This window comes from Pectinophora gossypiella, chromosome 25 (genome assembly GCF_024362695.1).
Source record: "Pectinophora gossypiella chromosome 25, ilPecGoss1.1, whole genome shotgun sequence".
Lineage (NCBI taxonomy): Eukaryota > Metazoa > Arthropoda > Insecta > Lepidoptera > Gelechiidae > Pectinophora > Pectinophora gossypiella.
Window position 1 is genome coordinate 6,338,608 of NC_065428.1, and position 20,976 is coordinate 6,359,583.

The 20,976-nt window shown below is 36.6% G+C and overlaps 3 protein-coding genes across 5 annotated transcripts in view; 1 reads left to right on the forward strand and 2 right to left on the reverse strand.

Moving 5' to 3' along the window:
* The window catches only part of LOC126378016 (uncharacterized), a 154,124-nt gene that overhangs the window by 48,867 nt on the left and 84,281 nt on the right, over window positions 1–20,976 (reverse strand). The window lies entirely within an intron of this gene.
* Window positions 8,925–18,722, reverse strand: LOC126378161 (uncharacterized). The gene is made up of 3 exons (XM_050026359.1): window positions 18,621–18,722; window positions 17,946–18,395; window positions 8,925–9,461 (listed from the first exon to the last, which is right to left on the reverse strand). The coding sequence occupies exons 2-3, from the start codon at window positions 18,348–18,350 to the stop codon at window positions 8,925–8,927; spliced, it is 942 nt and encodes a 313-aa protein (XP_049882316.1). The 5' UTR covers window positions 18,351–18,395; window positions 18,621–18,722.
* On the forward strand, window positions 11,195–19,126 carry LOC126378019 (uncharacterized). 2 transcript variants are annotated; one of them, XR_007568024.1, is made up of 3 exons: window positions 11,195–11,310; window positions 11,716–17,453; window positions 18,884–19,126. XR_007568024.1 is itself a non-coding variant. In XM_050026073.1 (2 exons), the coding sequence occupies exon 2, from the start codon at window positions 11,753–11,755 to the stop codon at window positions 17,222–17,224; it is 5,472 nt and encodes a 1,823-aa protein (XP_049882030.1). In that variant the 5' UTR covers window positions 11,195–11,310; window positions 11,716–11,752; the 3' UTR covers window positions 17,225–17,536. The 2 variants fall into 2 exon arrangements, 1 of the variants encoding a protein (XP_049882030.1); XM_050026073.1 differs by lacking the exon at window positions 18,884–19,126 and having other exon boundaries at window positions 11,716–17,536.

Here is a 20,976-nt window from a genome sequence, read left to right on the forward strand (position 1 = left end):
ATGAAAGGCCGCCATTGCTTGCCGTTTGATGACGTATTTTTTTTTTTATAAAGATTATGGCCTGGTATCAAGTCTTTTGGGCCAGATTTGACACGCAAGTGTTACATGAGTGTTACCATTAAATTGGGAAGGACTTAAATTTTTATCATTGAAAATTAAGTGAATTACTTACTAATGTGTTTAATTACTATTACTTGTCACATATATAAAAATCATTAAAACTGTAAGTAAATCTTTTACTAAAAGTTCAAAATTTCCTTGCAAAGCAAATTTATTTTTACGAAATGGCAACGCAGGGTGGGATGACGTCAGCTGGACTAACCTTGAAATATTAGCTGTCACTTTTGAGCATATCTAGTTTTTTTTTTTTTTGTTTTTGGTTTTCCCCGAAGGGTAAGGCAAAGGGAACTATGCCCATACAGCCATGTCTTACGTATTTTTTTTCTTGATGATTGATGAAATGATGAAAGATGATGATGATGAAACCTAAGCCCCCACCCTCGGAGTAGACTCCTACTCCGAACCCCAAACAAATTAACTCAAAAGTCCGCATAAACTTTTGAGTTATGAAGCGGCTTCCTGACACTAAGGGAAAATAGGCAGATACACTTTGTTCATTGAACACTCCGATATAATAACACTCGCGAATGTCTTCCGACTAACTTAATGCGATCATTAACCACAAAACACCACTTCGTATTAATTATTTAGATTATTCAATGAAGAAAGCAACTGTCCCGTTCCCGTTTCCCGCGAAAAAGCCATATCTGGTTTTGTTATTTAACGTGCAACCCGTAACCAAACACTTTAATTTAATTTAAAATGTTGTTGTACATTGTAGTGTTTGTACGTACTTGTTGTATGAACTTTCTGAAGTATCGGAGAGTCATTATCGTAAGTACAAATCGCGCACAACGTTCCCTGACCACGTCATACAATTTGTCGTGGGTACATGACACGGTGTGGACCATACAATCCATACATACCGGTGAAAGCGACCAACAAAGCGGGGTGGGTCCCTTGACATTTATGAAATAACACACCAGCACTGCAACTCTATGGGAAATAGGAAGAAAAAGTCTATGCCTTCATTAGTTCTATCCACGCCCTTTGAATGATGGGAATAGTTCCTGATTGGGGATTACAAGTGTCTGGATAGTTCTTCGAACACCTTTTTTTGACGTGGCTTATTGTAGATTTGGCGCAAACGCTGAGGGCTCTCACCCGGTACAAAATTTAACTCAGGGCGTCGTCTGAGAGGATAATATTTGAAAGATTTGAACGACTCTAGTGGCTCGATAGCGATAAGCGCTGAATGAGGGAAAACGTCGACCACGCCGGCTGGGTCGACATCGGGGTTCTGAAGTGTTCGTATATTACGTTTTTCGGGCGCCGATATTTTTCAGTACAGTCCCTGAGCGGAATGTATTCGGAAGCCACAATTCACCAGAAGACGATCTTTACCGCAAACGCAAAAATATCTTAGAATATTTTTCATTTTTACAAATATCCATTTAGAACTAATGTTTATCCTTTTTGCTTTTTGTAATTGTTTTAAGGGATGTTATTTTCTTGTTTTTGTTTGTGGCGTCCTTTTATGATAAACAATTTTTATTCTATTCTTTAGTTTATATCTTCGAACAGTATCATTCACAGAATAAGTAATTCTGCAAGTGCTTAGAGAATTTACTTATTATTCTCATCTTCGCTCGGAATGTAAATCATATTCAGCCAGTAGTACTTAGGTACTTTTATTTTTTATTCTCGACCAAAAAGTTCAATTTCCAGTGGCCTGTATAATCTGTGGCATGCTCGGTTGTTTTCCCGCGCCGGCGCCGGCGCCGCGATGTAGGCGCCATGCGGACATCTTAATAGGGACGCCATATTGGACCGGAAAAGCGGGATAAATTCTAATTTTCATTTTATTTTTTCCAAGGTTACTAATTTCGATATTTTAAATCGAAATACTTGAAATATACCAGTAGTTAATATATAGTGTAGTTGTTGTATATTGGTCGGTATTGGTAATAGGTATGGTTGTTGTAAAAAGTTGTTTATTGTTGTAGGTAAAGTTGAAGATTTTTCAACCATCATTATGTAAAAAATAAGCTCTCAAAAACACAAAGGAACTGGAGGAAAACTACTAAATGGCCATACTTCTACTACTTACTTAAGTTCTAAGTTACTTAACTACTACTTACTACTACTACTACTACTACTTACTTAACTACTACTTACTACTACTACTTACTACTACTACTTACTACTACTACTACTTACTTATTACTACTACTTACTTAAAAACGAAATACTTACGTAAGTTACTTTATAAACATTCTTTGACAAGCAAACTGTCTAACCCATTTTTTGTATCACATCTTCCTTAAAATCGTTTAAAAAGCAGGGGGGTTAAAATGGCCACATCATAAAAAAGCAATATTGTCATTTGACAAACAAATGTTTATATTGCGCACTTACTTTTGCATGCGCAAATGTCAAATTGTAATATTGCTTTTTAGATGAATTCCTTCGATATGGCCATTTTAGTTCCTCAGTACTGAAAACAACCTTTGTTTCATAGGCCTCATCCATTTTATCTAAATGATTTATTTAAACAGTCTTTAGTAAAATATACAAATAGGCCAATAACTCACGGTCACCCTACTAATTCTCCTATTTAGTCGGCGCAGAGGTTTCTTTCACGACCTACCCGCCGCCGTACTCGACCAGTCTGGTGGGTATCCGATCAACTAGGTACATTCTCGTGGCTATACTACACACAGGACACTTCATACAAAAAACCTCGTTTAACACAGACACTAAGAACAAGAATCATTTATTGTGAAACTGTGTTTAGTACAAAGTCGTAATATTACATTGATTTTTGTTCCAACGGTTTGTCCGTCAGACGTACAATATTACAGATATCAAGAAATATTTTCAATATCAAATTTAAGAATAGATACATTAGTCAATTTAATATATTATTGTTGTTAAAATACTCATTTAAGTCATCATCATCATTAGCCCATTAACGTCCCCACTGCAGGGGCACGGGCCTTCCCTATGGATGGATAGGGAGATCGGGCCTTAAACCACCACGCGGGCCCAGTGCGGATTGGTGGTTATTAACGACTGCTAATGCAGCCGGGACCAACGGCTTAACGTGCCTTCCGAAGCACGGAGGAGCTCGAGATGAAAACTTTTTTTTTGTGGTCACCCATCCTATGACCGGCCTTTGCGAAAGTTGCTTAACTTCAACAATCGCAGACCGAGCGCGTTTACTGCTGCGCCACCGAGCTCCTCAAACCTCCTCATTTAAGTCATAAAATTCCTTATTTATTAATAAATTATAATATACAGGATGTTAGTATTTTTGACTACACATTGATATTATCGTGTACGCGCATCTGTGCGTGGGACGTCTGACGCCATACGATTGAAGACTAAAGGAAGACCGACGGGGGTGGGCAAACCTAGCTCAGCCGCTGGTGGGGAGCGGAGAGTTGCCGTTCTATACGAAGTACTATTCCTTATTCTATGGCTATACTTAGAAAACTTGGACATTCAATTTCAATGGAAACCTAGCTTAAGGATACATTATTACATTGTTGTGAGGCAAGTTTTTGTGACGACAGAGCCGTAGATGCTTAGGCACGTCGATAGAATCGGAGACCCCAGCTTCAATTGTCGGATGGGTCAATTTTAAGAAAAAAACGGGGGTGTTTCTCCACTAACTTCCAGTGGAGCTGTGTAGTGAGGTATGCTTACTCCTTTGTGGGGAGATTTTTCACAACAGTGGGTTTTTTAGGCATGTCGTAAAAACAGACAAATATTTGGTTCTTTCTAACATAATGGACCATAATACGGGCCATCGACTGACCACCTGTTATACGGTTCATCATATCAATCTGAAGACTACCCAAAGTGGCTGCAAGTTGTTTTCTCATTACTTGTAGCTCTGTCCACCCTATTACGGGCGTGGATGTACGTGAACACAGTACAAATGTGCCACTACTTTTCTATTTAATAAGCTACATTAATTAGAAAAGTAACGGCCTCTGTGGTCCAGTGGTTGAGCGTTGGGCTCATGATCCGGAGGTCCCCGGTACGAACCTCGGTGGGAACATATTACTTACAAAAATCACTTTGTGAACCCTAGTCTGTTTAGGACATTACAGGCTGATCATCTGATTGTCCGAAAGTAATATGATCTGTTCTTCGGAAGGCACGTTAAGCCGTTGGTCCCGGTTACCTACTTACTGATGTAAGTGAGTAATCGTTACATGAGCCATGTTAGGGGCTTTTGGCGGTTCAATAGTAACCCTGACACCAGGGTTGATGGGGTTGGTATTCCACCTCACAACCCACACGATAGAAGAAGATTAGAAAAGTGTTGATTGAGAAGAAAATAGTGAAAATGTACTAAATGACCATCATTCAATAAGCCATCATTAGATGTTACGGGGCAAAATTACCCATATTATCAGCTTCCGGGCAGCTTCTTAGAAACTACTATGGATGGAACTTTTCTAAAGCTCAATCAACACAGGCACACAGCGACGGTGCCGACTGATAGCGTTCTGGAGGCGGTTCATTTTTGTAAACTTAGAAAGCTTACTTTAAACTTAGAACTTTGTTTGTTTACTACTTACGAATTGTATGCAGATAAAATAGATATCTTCTTCACATCTGGGGGTTAAAATGGCCACATAGAAGCAATTCATCTAAAAAAGCAATATTGCAATTTGACATTTACGCATATAAAAGTAAGTGCGCAATGCAAACAAATGTCAAATAGCAATATTGCTTTCTTAGATGAATTGCTTCGATGTGGCCATTTTAACCCCCCTGTTCCTCGAATCAAAAAAACTGTTTTATCTATAAACAGATACGTTTTAATCATTGAAGTTGTTACTTTTTCTAACTCTAATTTAATTTTGTATTTAAGTACCTAAACTATTAGTGCATGTTGTGTCCACCTGTAAGTGGCCAGGCGCTTAGTTTTTTTTTATATGTATTAACTGCAAACTGTAACCATGTACCAGTATACTTGCGGTTGGTTGACCAAATAAATAAATAAACTTTTACACTTAGAAAAGTGACAGAGAAACTATTCCACAAAAAATATAAAATTTTCACAAGGTTATATAATAACAAAGAATGGCCGAAACACCCAGAGAGAAATTGAAAATTAATTTGTAAGAGCCATATTATTTAATTAAAGTACCTATAAATATAAAAAAAGTTGCATCGAAAAAGATGAAAGCAGCGCTAAAATTTAATTAATTAAAACTCCAATAACTTTAAAACCATTTATAAGCTTTCTCTTGTAATTACTTTTTAAATCGAACGAATCAAGCAAAATAACATTTCCAGTTTCGTCATTTTTACGTAAAAATCACTATATTTCAACAACTATCATTTTAAATAATTACCAAAATGCGATTCAAAAATCGAACTTTAGTCGGTTTTGTAAATTTTCGCAACATAATCGATCGATTCTGTTAATTAAAAGTCGTAAAATGTAATGCAAGCCGTATGGTACCGGTACCGTTCGTTTAATGGATGTTCAATTAAAGTTGCTACGCGAATGTCCACCACCTTTGAGAAATAAATGCGGCCTAGATACGTCTTTTGTGTCAAATGTATGTAAGTCACGAACGCACGTTTAAAATTCTCATCGAGTGAATATTTCGATAAATAAGTGGGTTCCTATTTTTATTAAAAAGAAACGTGAATATTCAGGCAATTTTGACAGGAGTAAAACTCGTAAAAGCTCTATCTCTTTCTTGTGAAGTCTAGTGAAGGACGGCACTATTTTTTTTTTTCTTGAATGGCTTCGCATTCGCATTTAGCCAATCACCAAAGTTAGGGAAACATGGATATAAAAGAGGACGGCACTAGTATACTGTCAAACTATAACCATAGAGTAAGGAATAATACTACGTATAGTACGGCAACTATCCGCTCCCCACCAGCGTCTGAGCTAGGTTTCCCTAACCCCCCCTCGAACATAGTTTAGACTTGAATTGTATCGCGTAAGACGTCACACACACAGATGCGCGTGTACGATAACGTCAATGTGTGGTGTTTGTGTAAAACTAGGTTGTTTGTATGAAGTGTCCGGAGCGTGTTATAACTAAATTAAGTCTGTGTAATGCCGAATAAGCACCATTGTCCTTACTTTAGCCTTTAATTGTAAATCAAAGATCATTTCTATAACATGCTTTCATTAAAAACATTATTTAAAGAATTTCTTATTGTTACCAATCGTAGGTACTAACGGGTACAAACTATTTCAGTTCGCGATGTACGGTCACGAGCATTAATATGTATACACTTTGGTACCATATCACATTAACTTTTTTGACAAATTGAACTGTAAGTCTCACTAAATGTCAAATATGTTAGTGCGACAGAGTCCTAAAGTGGGTACTTACATTATAATTGCTCATGACTGTATACTTGTTTCGGCGGTGCCTAGCTAATCGAAATATAAGTCAATAATATTAGGTAGATACTAGATACTCAATAGTGATCCCGCGAATTCCTAATTTTTCTTTTCCGGAGAAGAGAAAACAGTATCGCGCACTTTGAAAACCCTGCACTAAGATATTGTGAATCTGCTTAACCGATAAATAAACGAAGGGCAGGCAAACCAGACGACAGTTATCGGTCACTATACTACTGAATATGCATGTAATTTTACTGTTAGAGCACAGCCAGTTTTAATGTGGAGGCGTCAGTGTTGCCATGGGGAAAATACTGGGATACAAATCGTTCCATAAAACACACGAGAATAGGTAACGGTTATGAAAAAAAAATATCTGACGAGTTTAAAACAAAACAACTCAAAACAAGTTTAATGTCTACTTAAAATATTATTATTATACCTTATTGAAATCCGGCACATACGGCCCCGACCCTAAGCAAGTAAAGACAGAAGATGACTGGGTAGGTACTATTTATTTATAACTTAAAGTTTAGTTTTAGAGCACGAAGAGAAAATAAAATGTGAAAGCTAAGACACCATTTAATAAAGTCTAACTCAATAGCTTTAACTACATGATGTCTCTCACTCAACGTCAATCAACCTTTTTATAGACACGTAAAATGTAAATTCATTCATAGCCTGGCAACACAGTAGCGTTGTAATTAAAAGAAATATTCTGGCGCCAAGTGTTCCCGCCAAAATCTCCCGCAGTGACAGATGACATTCGTAATCCGAACGAAGCACGAAGTTCTACTTTTTAAATGGCTCTTGTCGACGTGAACCGGCCAGTATGAATGTTAAATTAAATTAAATAAAAACAGACTCAACAGATAAAGTTATGCCTTTATCACTAGAGACGACAAGTCTGTATAAATATTTCAAAACATTAATCTAATTTATAATTAATTGCTTAAGTAGTTTTTTTCTTATTACAATCTTGGTTTCCTATTTATCGTTTTTATTTTTATTTTTCTTGGTTATTTTGTCCGTAGGACAGGCAAAGGGATCATAGCCCATACAGCCAAAAAAAATATCGTTTTTATTCTTATTCTTTTATTAATTTATATTTTTCGTAGAACTAAATGTCGTTATAATTAGGATATAATTAAATTAGGGATGTAACTAAAATACATTAGGGATGTAATTAAAAAGGCTGTTTATGTTTTGTGTTAATACTTCTTGGCAATCTGTACCCAATTTCACGTGTTGACCAGTATAGTAACCGTTTACCGCCCACATGGATAACTGTTATGCGTTATGCAGTTCAAACATTATCACCTCCCTGACACACAAGAGCGATAAGCCAAAATTCCCATCATAATATTATGGCGTTAGAATTCCACAACTTATATTAGGTATAAAATTCAACAGGTCGATTTACAGTGGCATATTGAATAATTTTACTATAATTTAATCGATTGACTAATTGTAAAAAGCATTTTAAAAACGTATTTAAAAATCAATGATTTTAACATTTGTATAATTTTAAAAAAGACCATTAACACTGGTCGGAAATTCTTCGCATCACTAATGTAGAGAGGTGACATAAATCTGTCAGTAAATCGATATTATCATTAGATTTATATCAATTTATTAATCGATAAATTTAAAAATACTTACTGACCGAAACAAAAAACTATAAATAACGTCAAAGAATTTCCTTGCGTTGAAAATGTAATATTAATTTATGGGAGACCGAAACAAAATATTTTAACATAACTACATAACGGTAATTCCAAGGTCTTTTAAAAATAAAGGTCTCTGTCATATATACCTATGTGTTTATGTTATGTAGTTTACCGTTGTTCGATAAAATAAGGTACTTATTTAACAACGTTGTTGTTTTGAATACTTGTTCAGCCTTGAAATACTTTAAAAACATTACAGTTTTTTTTAATTACAGAAAAATTATTATCTATACAATCGTAGCGGCTACCTATTGTCGTGACGATGAGTCACGATTCTAAATATGGAATGTCACAAGTAGCAACACCGAAACGGAAGCCCGCTAATTTTTCTATCAGTAAGTGAATCTTGTCTATGTCTTAAATCTTGTCTTGACAAGCTTGTTTTCTAAGAAAGTAGTTAAAGTGAGTTTAACTTTTATATGAGTGAAAAAGTGCAGAAAGTCCCGCTGATGCTGTTACCAAAGCTACGTAGTGGTGATATAACTCCCTTTTTATTATTCTGACTATAATTTTACTAACGATGATGCCAAATTCTGTTTAATAACTTGTGTTTAAAATGGCCGGCCGGCAATGCGACTTGTAAAGATAGATGAGTACTCTTTAGGGGGCATCAATAAGTAATGCCCACAATTAAAGACGTTGTCTGTATGCATAGCTTGCAATTGTAGAGGCCTTCCTTGGCTACCGTTGTCCAAATGAGTAGCCCGCAATCGTAGAAGTATTTCCTGGCCAGGTTGCATCTAAGAGTATGGTGCACTGTTATGAGAGGCTTTCTTGGCCATGTAAGTGCTGGCGTGCACACTGTTATGAGAGGCTTTCTTGGCCACGTAAGTGCTGGCGTGCACACTGTTATGAGAGGCTTTCTTGGCCATGTAAGTGCTGGCGTGCACACTGTTATGAGAGGCTTTCTTGGCCATGTAAGTGCTGGCGTGCACACTGTTATGAGAGGCTTTCTTGGCCACGTAAGTGCTGGCGTGCACACTGTTATGAGAGGCTTTCTTGGCCACGTAAGTGCTGGCGTGCACACTGTTATGAGAGGCTTTCTTGGCCATGTAAGTGCTGGCGTGCACACTGTTATGAGAGGCTTTCTTGGCCACGTAAGTGCTGGCGTGCACACTGTTATGAGAGGCTTTCTTGGCCATGTAAGTGCTGGCGTGCACACTGTTATGAGAGGCTTTCTTGGCCATGTAAGTGCTGGCGTGCACACTGTTATGAGAGGCTTTCTTGGCCATGTAAGTGCTGGCGTGCACACTGTTATAAGAGGCTTTCTTGGCCACCTAAGTGCTGGCGTGCACAACGTTGAAGAGGTCTTCCTTGACCACCTAAGTGCTGGCGTGCACACTGTTATAAGAGGCTTTCTTGGCCACCTAAGTGCTGGCGTGCACACCGTTGAAGAGGTCTTCCTTGACCACCTAAGTGCTGGCGTGCACACTGTTATAAGAGGCTTTCTTGGCCACCCAAGTGCTGGCGGGCACACTGATGAATAGGGCCTTCTTGGCCACCCAAGTGCTGGCATGCACACTAATGAATAAGTCTTACTCGGCTAACTAAGTGCTGATAAGCACACCATTGAAAGGGTCATGTATAAAGGGGCAATTAACTGACATAAAGTAATACCTGAGAGTAACTAATAAGATCACATACGCTGGTGTTCAGCTAGAGTCATTAAGAGAGATAAACTTACATTCTGCAGGGTGATGTGTCACCAAGTAGGTGGTAGTTGTATCACCAAACAGTAGTTCATTTATGTTTCTTAAACTTACAGATGGAGAAGTAATCCGTATCCATGAGGTGAAAGGAAAGGTGTAAGGAAAGCCATATTGAGGATCTGATCACTGACATAGGAACCTATGAGTGAGTAAGAGTTACATCCTATCTACACATACTGACTGGTATTCGCGACGTCAGTCTAGTATGTGTGCATTCACATCCCTACAATAGATTCATAATTCTTTGATTATATACATAATTATAGATAGATATATATAAGTGTAAAAGAGTCGTCGCGACATGGAGATGCTGGGATATTAATGTCAGTCAGATCTAAGAGTGGTAAATGTGGCTTTCCTTCTCCTTTATTTATTCTGATATGATGATGTTTTACAATTCATATGTGATAGCATTGTAATTGGCATTTGCTTGGTTATAAATAAGAATATCCATGTGTAAATGAGGCTGTAAGCTACCTAAATAAAATGAGTAGAAAATAATATACATGACAAGAGTTGTAAAGGCATATAAGACAAGTTTTATGATGAAAATGAATAAATGTTCAAAATTGGTCATCTGACAGTAATACTGTAAAAGGGCACTAGATGGCGGCACTGGTCTATATTCGTGGTTATTACGAACGAAAATGAAAAGAAATCTGAGGTGAATCCATAATTCTAGACACGATGACATTCTAGAATGATTAGGAAGATTCATATTTTGGTTAAATATGTGCTGTCGGACAGAAAAGGTACGTAAAAGAGTTCTGTTATAGAAAAATGATACGAAAATTTGATGAATGAAACGACGCCATTGTGGTAGAAAGCGGCGAAACAAGTTATGATCAAATGATGTTTTATTTACGAGATATTGTGTTTGTTTGTGTTGAAATACATTATAGAAAATGATTTTATGATTTATAATGTTGTTTTCATTTATTTGTGTTCCCAAATGACGTGAATTTATGATTATTGGTGTGTAAAGAAAATACACCGGAAATACTATTTCTGTTTCGCGAGAACGAGAGAGAAAGAACCTCAGTGTTGCTATTTAATAAAATGATCCCGATAGTGGGTAAAATATTTACGAGTGGGTAAATAATACTAAGTTGAAGTTCATAATTTTGTATGAAATTCTTGGTTGTTGTAAATTGAATTACGTATAAATAAGAAGAAAAAATTGTGTGTATTATTTAATGGTATACGCTATTAATGGAGAGTTAAGAAATCAACAATATTTTTTAAGGTATATTCACGAGAGAGGAATATTTTAATGTGATGTTGGCAACATTACTTTGCTCGTTTTCTTCAGAAAAGTTTGACATAGAGAGGTTGAAAAGTTCTTATTTTAAATAAAATACCTTGTGATAAGAGTTAAATAGTGAATAGTTTCATAGTTTGTGATTGGATTTACTTGGTGAGTAAAAGAATTTGTTGAGATATCGTTATATTTCGAGATTTTCGTAAGATAAACTGTAAGATTGTAATCATGGCTGATGCAGTATGTTTGTGTATCTAAATATCGTATAATCAGTTTTCATGAGTGATATTGAAGTTGTTTTACATTGTAAACGCAAGTAATGAGCTTGTTTTATGATGGAATATGGTCGGTACATACATACGTACTTACGATAATTATTTTTGTCGAGTTTTCTCTGTTGTGGACCGACGCCATTATATTTTGAATTTTCTAGCTAAAAAGAATTATAAGTTTATGAATGTACTTGTCGTAAAGAGTAATAATAGAATACTTACCTGATTACGATTAGAGAAAATCTAAACGTTTGACGTTTGAATACTTACTGTGTGTAAATATTTTCAGCTAAGAATCTTGTTGGCATATACCGGTTTACTTACGAATGATGGAGTCATTGCTAATTTCTAGACTCCAAGATATAATAAATCATATCGAGATTGTGACGAAACAGTGCGAAACATTCTTACAAAAGGAAATAAGTGATATTGACAAACAGCAAGCAGAAATTGCTACCAAGAAATTGGAAAATCTTCATTCTCGTTTTTCAACTGAATTAAACAATTATTTTCGATTGAGTATCGAACCATCTGCTGATGACATCTCAATGTTTAGTGCTATTCAATTAAATTCCGAAGAAATTCTCATAGAGTTGACCATAAAGTTAAAAGATTTGCGTGAAGACCGAAGTGAACGGTCAAATAAAGCTACTTATAGTGAATTACCAAAATTGAACTTACCTGAATTTAGTGGTGATGTGTTGCAATGGCAACAGTTCTGGGACCATTTCACATCAAATATTGATAGTAGACACTTACCGGACGTGGACAAATTATTGTACTTGAAGGCTTCATTATCTGGAGATGCGAAGAGAGCTGTTGAAGGATTAGAAACTACAAATAGAAACTATGAGATTGCTGTATCGATTCTTAAGGAACGATATGGTAAGGAACATTACATAATTGATGCTCACTATGCTGCCTTATATAAAATTAAGGCTGCGGACAAGACTGCTGAAGATTGTCGGAGAACTCTTAATGAAGTAGAGCGGCATCTACGAGTTTTAAATTCACTTGGTGAGAATACTAACCATAACCATCTGCGGTTTATTATTATTGAAAAGTTTCCTGAAGAGATAGTGTATGAGTTAAAGATGTTGTTAAAGACAGATTCTATTGAAGATATGAGAAAACAATTAGAGATTATTATTTCAGCAAGAGAGGATGCTAATAGAATTGCTCAAGAGAAAAGTCAAAAGGAAATTAGACATTACACGGTTGAGACATTCCACGGTACAGATAGTGTGAACCAACATAAACCGTCAAGCGGTTCAAGAAGGTTTAAGATCCAAGAATGTTTTAAGAATTTAAAGGATAAACATCAGGATTGGAAAATGAAAATGAGATTTGCTCCCAACTACAAGAATAATAATTACAATAATAATAGAATGCTTCCTAATAAAAGAAAATTTGAAAATTCATATAAGAGAGATATAAACATGAAAAAACCAAGATTAAATTGTATTTTCTGCTCAGGAGCACATTACAATGATCAATGTAAGACTGTAAGAACTATTAAGGACAGACAAATCAAATTAAAGGGCCGATGCTTTTATTGCTTTGTTCAAGGTCATTGCAGTAAGTCATGTAAAATAAATAAAAAATGTATACATTGTGGAGGAAGGCATAACAGAGCTTTATGTCCAAAAGTTTGTGATTCTGTGAAAGTGAAAACATTGCATACAAATACTTCAGACAAATCTGGAAATTCTACAACGGTGTTACAGACAGCAGTAGTTACTGCATTAAATGAAAATAAATGCGACAAAGTGAATTGTCTGATCCTTATGGACTCTGGCAGTCAACGTTCATATGTAACAAAGAGGATTGCTACTGAATTGAATTTAGCTGTAATAGAAGAACACCATCTTTCCGTCTTCACCTTCGGAACTGATCAACCATTGGAATATGATAGTCCATTAGTGAAATTAAATATACTTACCAGAACTAACGAAGAAGTCGTACTGTACGCCAATGTTGTACCAACCATTGCACAGCATGTTAGTTATCCTGGAGAAGAACTTTATCATTGGAAAAATGAATGTATCTTGGCAGACGATGGTTCACTTGGAGACCAAGTGGACATCCTCATCGGCAATGACTATTATTTCACGGTTATAGACACAACAAAGAAACAAATAAGTAAGAACTTATTTTTAGTGGATTCTAAATTTGGATGGATGTTGACAGGGAAAACAGAAAAGAAAAATATAGATAATTTATCAGTTATTACTTACTTTCAGTCAAATAAAGAAACAAAATTGAATAAACCGGACTTACCTTTAGACAACATGCACCTGAAAAACTTATGGGACCTTGAATGTATTGGAATTACTGACTCTCCCAACACTACTAAAGAGGAAGAAGCTATGAAGAACTTTAATGATAACACAAAATACAAGGACAAGAGATATTTTGTATGCTGGCCATGGAATAATAATGTTTCAAATCTACCTACTAATCTTGGACTAGTGACAGGAAGATTAATCAATTTATTAAGACGAATGGATAAAGACACATTAAAGTTATATGATGAGACAATTAGAAACCAACTTGAAGATGGAATCATTGAAGCTGTTCCCTCTGATGAAATAGATCACAGTATACATACCATACATTACCTGCCACATCATGGAGTAAAGACACCTGGAAAAGCTGTTCGTATTGTATATGATGCGTCAGCAAAACTGAAACAAGGAGTTAGTCTCAATGAATGTCTTCGAGCTGGACCAGTATTACTAGAAGATTTAACAGGATTATTGATAAGATTCAGATCTCATAAAACAGCGATAACAGCAGACGTTGAAAAGGCATTTTTACAAATTGGACTTCAAGATGACAGTAAAGATGTTACTAGATTTCTATGGCTCAAAGATATAACAAAAGCAGCTACTGATGACAATATTATACACCTTCGCTTTTGTCGAGTACCGTTTGGGGTCATATCTAGTCCATTCTTGTTAAACGCTACTATCAAGTACCATTTAATGCAGTCGGCTAATAAGGCTGTACAGCAAGTTTCTGGCGACATATATGTAGACAATTTGGTTACTGGGACGAAGACGACATTACAAGCGATTACATTATACAGCAGTTTAAAAAGACAATTTGAGAAGATATCTATGAATCTAAGAGAGTGGAGTTCCAACTCGAAAGAATTTAAAGAGAAGATACCAGATGTACTTGACAAAGAAGTTGTCAAGGTTCTCGGCTTAGACTGGAATACAAACAAAGATACAATCCAATTGAGACCAAACAATGTTGACTTACAAACTACTAAACGAGGAGTCTTAAGGACAATTGCTTCTACTTACGATCCATGTGGATTTGTTGCACCATCGTTGTTGTCACCAAAATTGTTCATGCAAGATCTATGGAAAAGCAAAATTAAATGGGATTCAAAGTTACCCAAAGAATTATTTGAAGAATGGAGAAACATATATAATAATTTAGAAACTGAACAGGAAGAAATACCAAGATATTATACAAAGGACTTTGAAAGTAAAGAAAGTCAGTTACATTGTTTCACGGATGCATCAACGAAGGCTTATGCAGCTGAAGTATATATAGTAAATGAAAATGGCAAAGGATTTGTAATAGGTAAATCACGGTTAACACCTATCAAGGACCAAGATAATTTGAAAATACCTCGTCTAGAATTATTAGGCGTGCTGATTGGCAGTAGACTATTGAAGTATGTTGAGAAATCTTTGCAAATTAAAATAAGAAAACAATTCTTATGGACAGACAGTCAGATTGTCATCGACTGGTATAATTCAAACAAGTTGTTAACACCTTTTGTCTCTAGAAGAATTGGAGAGATAAAACAAAACAAGAATCTTACTGTACGATATGTTCCAACAGAGTTGAATCCTGCAGATGTTGCAACACGCCCTAATAAAACTAAACAAGAGAAGACATACTGGCTTAAGGGTCCAGATTTCCTTCTACAGAATGAAAATACATGGCCTACTAACTTATTAAAAGAACTTTCACTTCTGACATCAGAAGAGCCGTTGAAGATAGGTGAACATTTGGAGAATGTTCATGAAGCTACAAAGTCATTAAATAATAAAGAAGAAAATAAAACTAGTAAACATTATAGTAAGTCAAAACAAATAGAAGAAATGAAAAGAATACAAGAAACTTATTTTCCTGATGAGGTTAATATGAAAGAAACTGCTTTAAGTCGAAATCTACGATTATTTAAAGATGATGATGGTTTGTTAAGAAGCAAAGGAAGATTTGAAAATACTGAATGGTCGTTTGACATGAAATACCCAATTTTATTGCCCAAGAACTGTGACTTCACAAATAGTTTAATAAAGAGAATACATGAAGACAACTACCATGTTGGAGCCAATCATACACTGAGTTTAATTCGGAAGTTGTACTGGATACCACAGGGTAAAGCTCAAGTTCAAAAGATTATAAGACAGTGTTCGAGCTGTATCAAGCATGGAGGCGGTCCATTCAAACTTCCGCCTACTCCTGCACTTCCTGCTGAAAGAGTGAACTATAGTTCACCTTTTACATTTACTGGACTTGATTATTTAGGACCAATATTAGTAAAGACTGAAAATGGAGTTTCCAAGAGGTGGATTTGTTTATTCACTTGTTTAGCTGTAAGAGCTATACATCTAGAAATGGTACAAGATTTATCTGCTAAAGAAGGGCTATTTGCTCTAAGACGAATGATTTCTACAAGAGGGACTCCTGGTTTGATAATTTCAGACAATGCTTCACAATTCAAACTTATATCAGAGCTTCTAACCAATCCATACTGTAAAGAGAATAAAATTACATGGAAATTTATACCACAGTTATCACCATGGTTTGGTGGTTTTTATGAGAGACTAGTGAGTCTAGTAAAGCATTGTATGAAGAGAACATTGCATAAACATTTGTTAAATGACAGTGAAATCAATACAGTTATTAAAGAAATTGAAGCTATTTTAAATACAAGACCACTTACCTGTGTCGATTCAGAAATGGTGCATATACTGAAACCAGCTGATTTTTTGATGATGGGTAAATGTATCAGGACAGAGACAACAAATAATAAAGACATTCTTATTGAAGGCACAACAACGAAACAAGATTTGATTCAAGGCTGGAAAAGAGCTTTAGTAATTCTAGATGAGTTTAAAGACATGTTTATGAACCGATATCTTTCTAGTCTTCGGGAAAGATTTCAAAATTCATTAAAGGAGCCAAGAATTAAGTCTCAGTTAATACCTAAAGAAGGACAGGTAGTACAAATAAAAGGAGATACAAAAAATAGAGAAGATTGGAAAGTGGGTAGAATAGTCTCACTTACTACAAGCAAAGATGGATTTTGTAGAGTAGCTAATGTTAAAGTTGGAAACAAGATATATACGAGATCAATCACTCAGTTGTATCCGCTTGAAGTTGAGGATTTTGATAATGAGAATATTGAGAATAGTTCTGAAAATATTGGTCAAACTCTAAAGAGAACAAGAATAGTTGGTTCTGTGAATGATTCAAGGCCTATAGACATTCCTGAAGAGGTAATTACTAATATACAAAATAAAGATAATGATATAGAAATGGAAACTGTAAGAGACAGCACTAAACGAATAATTGATGGGGTTACTGAAGTTGTCAGTGAACCAGATAATGATATTACTGAAGTTGTTAATGAATCAGAAAATGATGTTATTGATGTTAATGAACAAGAGAATGATAATAAAGAGTCTAGACCGGTGCGTGCCGCTGCCACGAGAGCCCTGGAAAAGATAAGGGAATGGACGGCCAACTTGGTCGCCCTACTATGACAAGTTCTTCGTTCGTCGGGAGTGTCGTGACGAAGGCTGGTTGACGCCGTCACGATGTCCCTCAAATTCTTCGTTCGTCGGGAGTGTCGTGACGAAGGCTGGTTGACGCCGTCACGATGTCCCACAAATTCTTCGTTCGTCGGGAGTGTCGTGACGATGAGTCACGATTCTAAATATGGAATGTCACAAGTAGCAACACCGAAACGGAAGCCCGCTAATTTTTCTATCAGTAAGTGAATCTTGTCTATGTCTTAAATCTTGTCTTGACAAGCTTGTTTTCTAAGAAAGTAGTTAAAGTGAGTTTAACTTTTATATGAGTGAAAAAGTGCAGAAAGTCCCGCTGATGCTGTTACCAAAGCTACGTAGTGGTGATATAACTCCCTTTTTATTATTCTGACTATAATTTTACTAACGATGATGCCAAATTCTGTTTAATAACTTGTGTTTAAAATGGCCGGCCGGCAATGCGACTTGTAAAGATAGATGAGTACTCTTTAGGGGGCATCAATAAGTAATGCCCACAATTAAAGACGTTGTCTGTATGCATAGCTTGCAATTGTAGAGGCCTTCCTTGGCTACCGTTGTCCAAATGAGTAGCCCGCAATCGTAGAAGTATTTCCTGGCCAGGTTGCATCTAAGAGTATGGTGCACTGTTATGAGAGGCTTTCTTGGCCATGTAAGTGCTGGCGTGCACACTGTTATGAGAGGCTTTCTTGGCCACGTAAGTGCTGGCGTGCACACTGTTATGAGAGGCTTTCTTGGCCATGTAAGTGCTGGCGTGCACACTGTTATGAGAGGCTTTCTTGGCCATGTAAGTGCTGGCGTGCACACTGTTATGAGAGGCTTTCTTGGCCACGTAAGTGCTGGCGTGCACACTGTTATGAGAGGCTTTCTTGGCCACGTAAGTGCTGGCGTGCACACTGTTATGAGAGGCTTTCTTGGCCATGTAAGTGCTGGCGTGCACACTGTTATGAGAGGCTTTCTTGGCCACGTAAGTGCTGGCGTGCACACTGTTATGAGAGGCTTTCTTGGCCATGTAAGTGCTGGCGTGCACACTGTTATGAGAGGCTTTCTTGGCCATGTAAGTGCTGGCGTGCACACTGTTATGAGAGGCTTTCTTGGCCATGTAAGTGCTGGCGTGCACACTGTTATAAGAGGCTTTCTTGGCCACCTAAGTGCTGGCGTGCACAACGTTGAAGAGGTCTTCCTTGACCACCTAAGTGCTGGCGTGCACACTGTTATAAGAGGCTTTCTTGGCCACCTAAGTGCTGGCGTGCACACCGTTGAAGAGGTCTTCCTTGACCACCTAAGTGCTGGCGTGCACACTGTTATAAGAGGCTTTCTTGGCCACCCAAGTGCTGGCGGGCACACTGATGAATAGGGCCTTCTTGGCCACCCAAGTGCTGGCATGCACACTAATGAATAAGTCTTACTCGGCTAACTAAGTGCTGATAAGCACACCATTGAAAGGGTCATGTATAAAGGGGCAATTAACTGACATAAAGTAATACCTGAGAGTAACTAATAAGATCACATACGCTGGTGTTCAGCTAGAGTCATTAAGAGAGATAAACTTACATTCTGCAGGGTGATGTGTCACCAAGTAGGTGGTAGTTGTATCACCAAACAGTAGTTCATTTATGTTTCTTAAACTTACAGATGGAGAAGTAATCCGTATCCATGAGGTGAAAGGAAAGGTGTAAGGAAAGCCATATTGAGGATCTGATCACTGACATAGGAACCTATGAGTGAGTAAGAGTTACATCCTATCTACACATACTGACTGGTATTCGCGACGTCAGTCTAGTATGTGTGCATTCACATCCCTACAATAGATTCATAATTCTTTGATTATATACATAATTATAGATAGATATATATAAGTGTAAAAGAGTCGTCGCGACACCTATAGCTATAAACTACCCGAAGGCCGCGGCGCTACTGTCGCAGATTCTGCATAGAATTATTATGACTTGTCAAGTTAGTTTCATTAAAATCCGTCGACTTCTTTCGTGGCGCGAAATACTATTTCAAACCTAGTTTATTTTTAGTTTGTGTTTTGTAGTAACACTAATATGGCCGGACACAAACATAACCTCATTTTAATTTGGCAGCTCTTAAACGAGTGCTGTCCTTCACTTACAATAAGTGCAAGAAAGAGATAGAGCTAGTTTTAGTCCTGTAAAATTAAGTTAAAATTAAGTGGGTCTTGCCCGAATTAGCACCATTATACAAATATTTGAAGTGAATTCACTTGTAATCAATGTTGTGTTATATCGTATGTATGAAGTGTCCTATGTAATTGACGCACTATCCTTCTAACTTATTTAAAGGTTAAAGAAGACGAAAATACCAATCGCAATCGCTTGCTTCACGTTCCTCGTTGTCGCACGAACTACAGAAGCAATAGCTATCTGCCTTGGTGCATGATTTTTTTTAATAGCATCAATGCTGAGTGGAATCTGTTTTGCAGTAGCAGTAGATCTATTAAATCATTGCTTGCCAGTGGTCATTGCAGCTCCTAGTTAGGTATATTATTTTGTTTAGGTACTTATATTGTATTTTGTTTTGTTTTATTTTTTAGGTTTGCTTATGTTTTGGTTTTGTTTTATGTTTTTTATTTTGTTTACATAATTATTATGTGGTGTTCTCACTTCCGTTAACTGTCTTTTCTCTATCTGTGGTAGCTTGTAATTAGCCTTTATTTATTATTAAGGTTTTGATTGTGTAAATAATGCTGTAAGCTCCCCGAATAAAATAAAATAAAATAAAAATAAATAACCTAGAGCCATACATGCATGTATCAAGAAAATCTTCATAGATTCGCTCTACACAAATATCTATACAAACTCAAGACTTAAAACGATCTTCAAGCACTTCCTCTGTTGAACGACGCTAAAGTAAACACAAATACAAGTTATATTGTATTTACAACACAAAGTAACATTTCACAACTTGCATTGATATTACGACAAATCCCGATGCTAGTGATGTGCCCTTATCGACTATCGTGACATATCGATAAATCGAGAAATTCGCCCGCCATTTTGGAATAATAGAAACATCGTGACGGCATTGTTTTGCAAAGGTTATGCAGTTGAACTGTGTAACGACGAATGTTACTTTCGTTGGCAAACATTGTCGGAGTGACATAACAGCGCGGGATTGGATTTGCTAACTGAATGTGTTCTAGTATCGATTTTTTGCTTATAAGGAATGTGGGTCAAAAAAATTTAAACGGTGCTCGTGAACGTGTTACTTTAGTTTCTATTAGAATCGAAATCCATGCGATATTATTTGGTAGAAAATTATAATTCCCGTCAATTTTTTAGAATTCTTGATAACCTACAGGATAGGATCGATTAAACTACTTTTATAACGGCAACTCTCTGATTCCCACCAACGGTTGAGCTAGGTTTAAATCCCCCGTCTTACTGTAGTTGTCGCCACGCCAGAACATAGCGATATTGATCGAATTAAAAAATATATCAAATTATAACTGACCTATAGTTTCCCACTGAGATTAGTATTCTGAGACTATATCTGCTTCACATTGATACTTGGTCGGAGACACGTCCACCGATTCACCTCCTGTAGGGTTAAATAGAATGCCCGATGACACCGACACTCTCGGTGACTCGGGCACAAAAAAGGCTTCAAGCCTTTCAAAGCCCATCAATGTTGTCAACATATTTAATATCATACTACAATTATAATACATAATTATAAGGACTACCATTATGTCATGACAC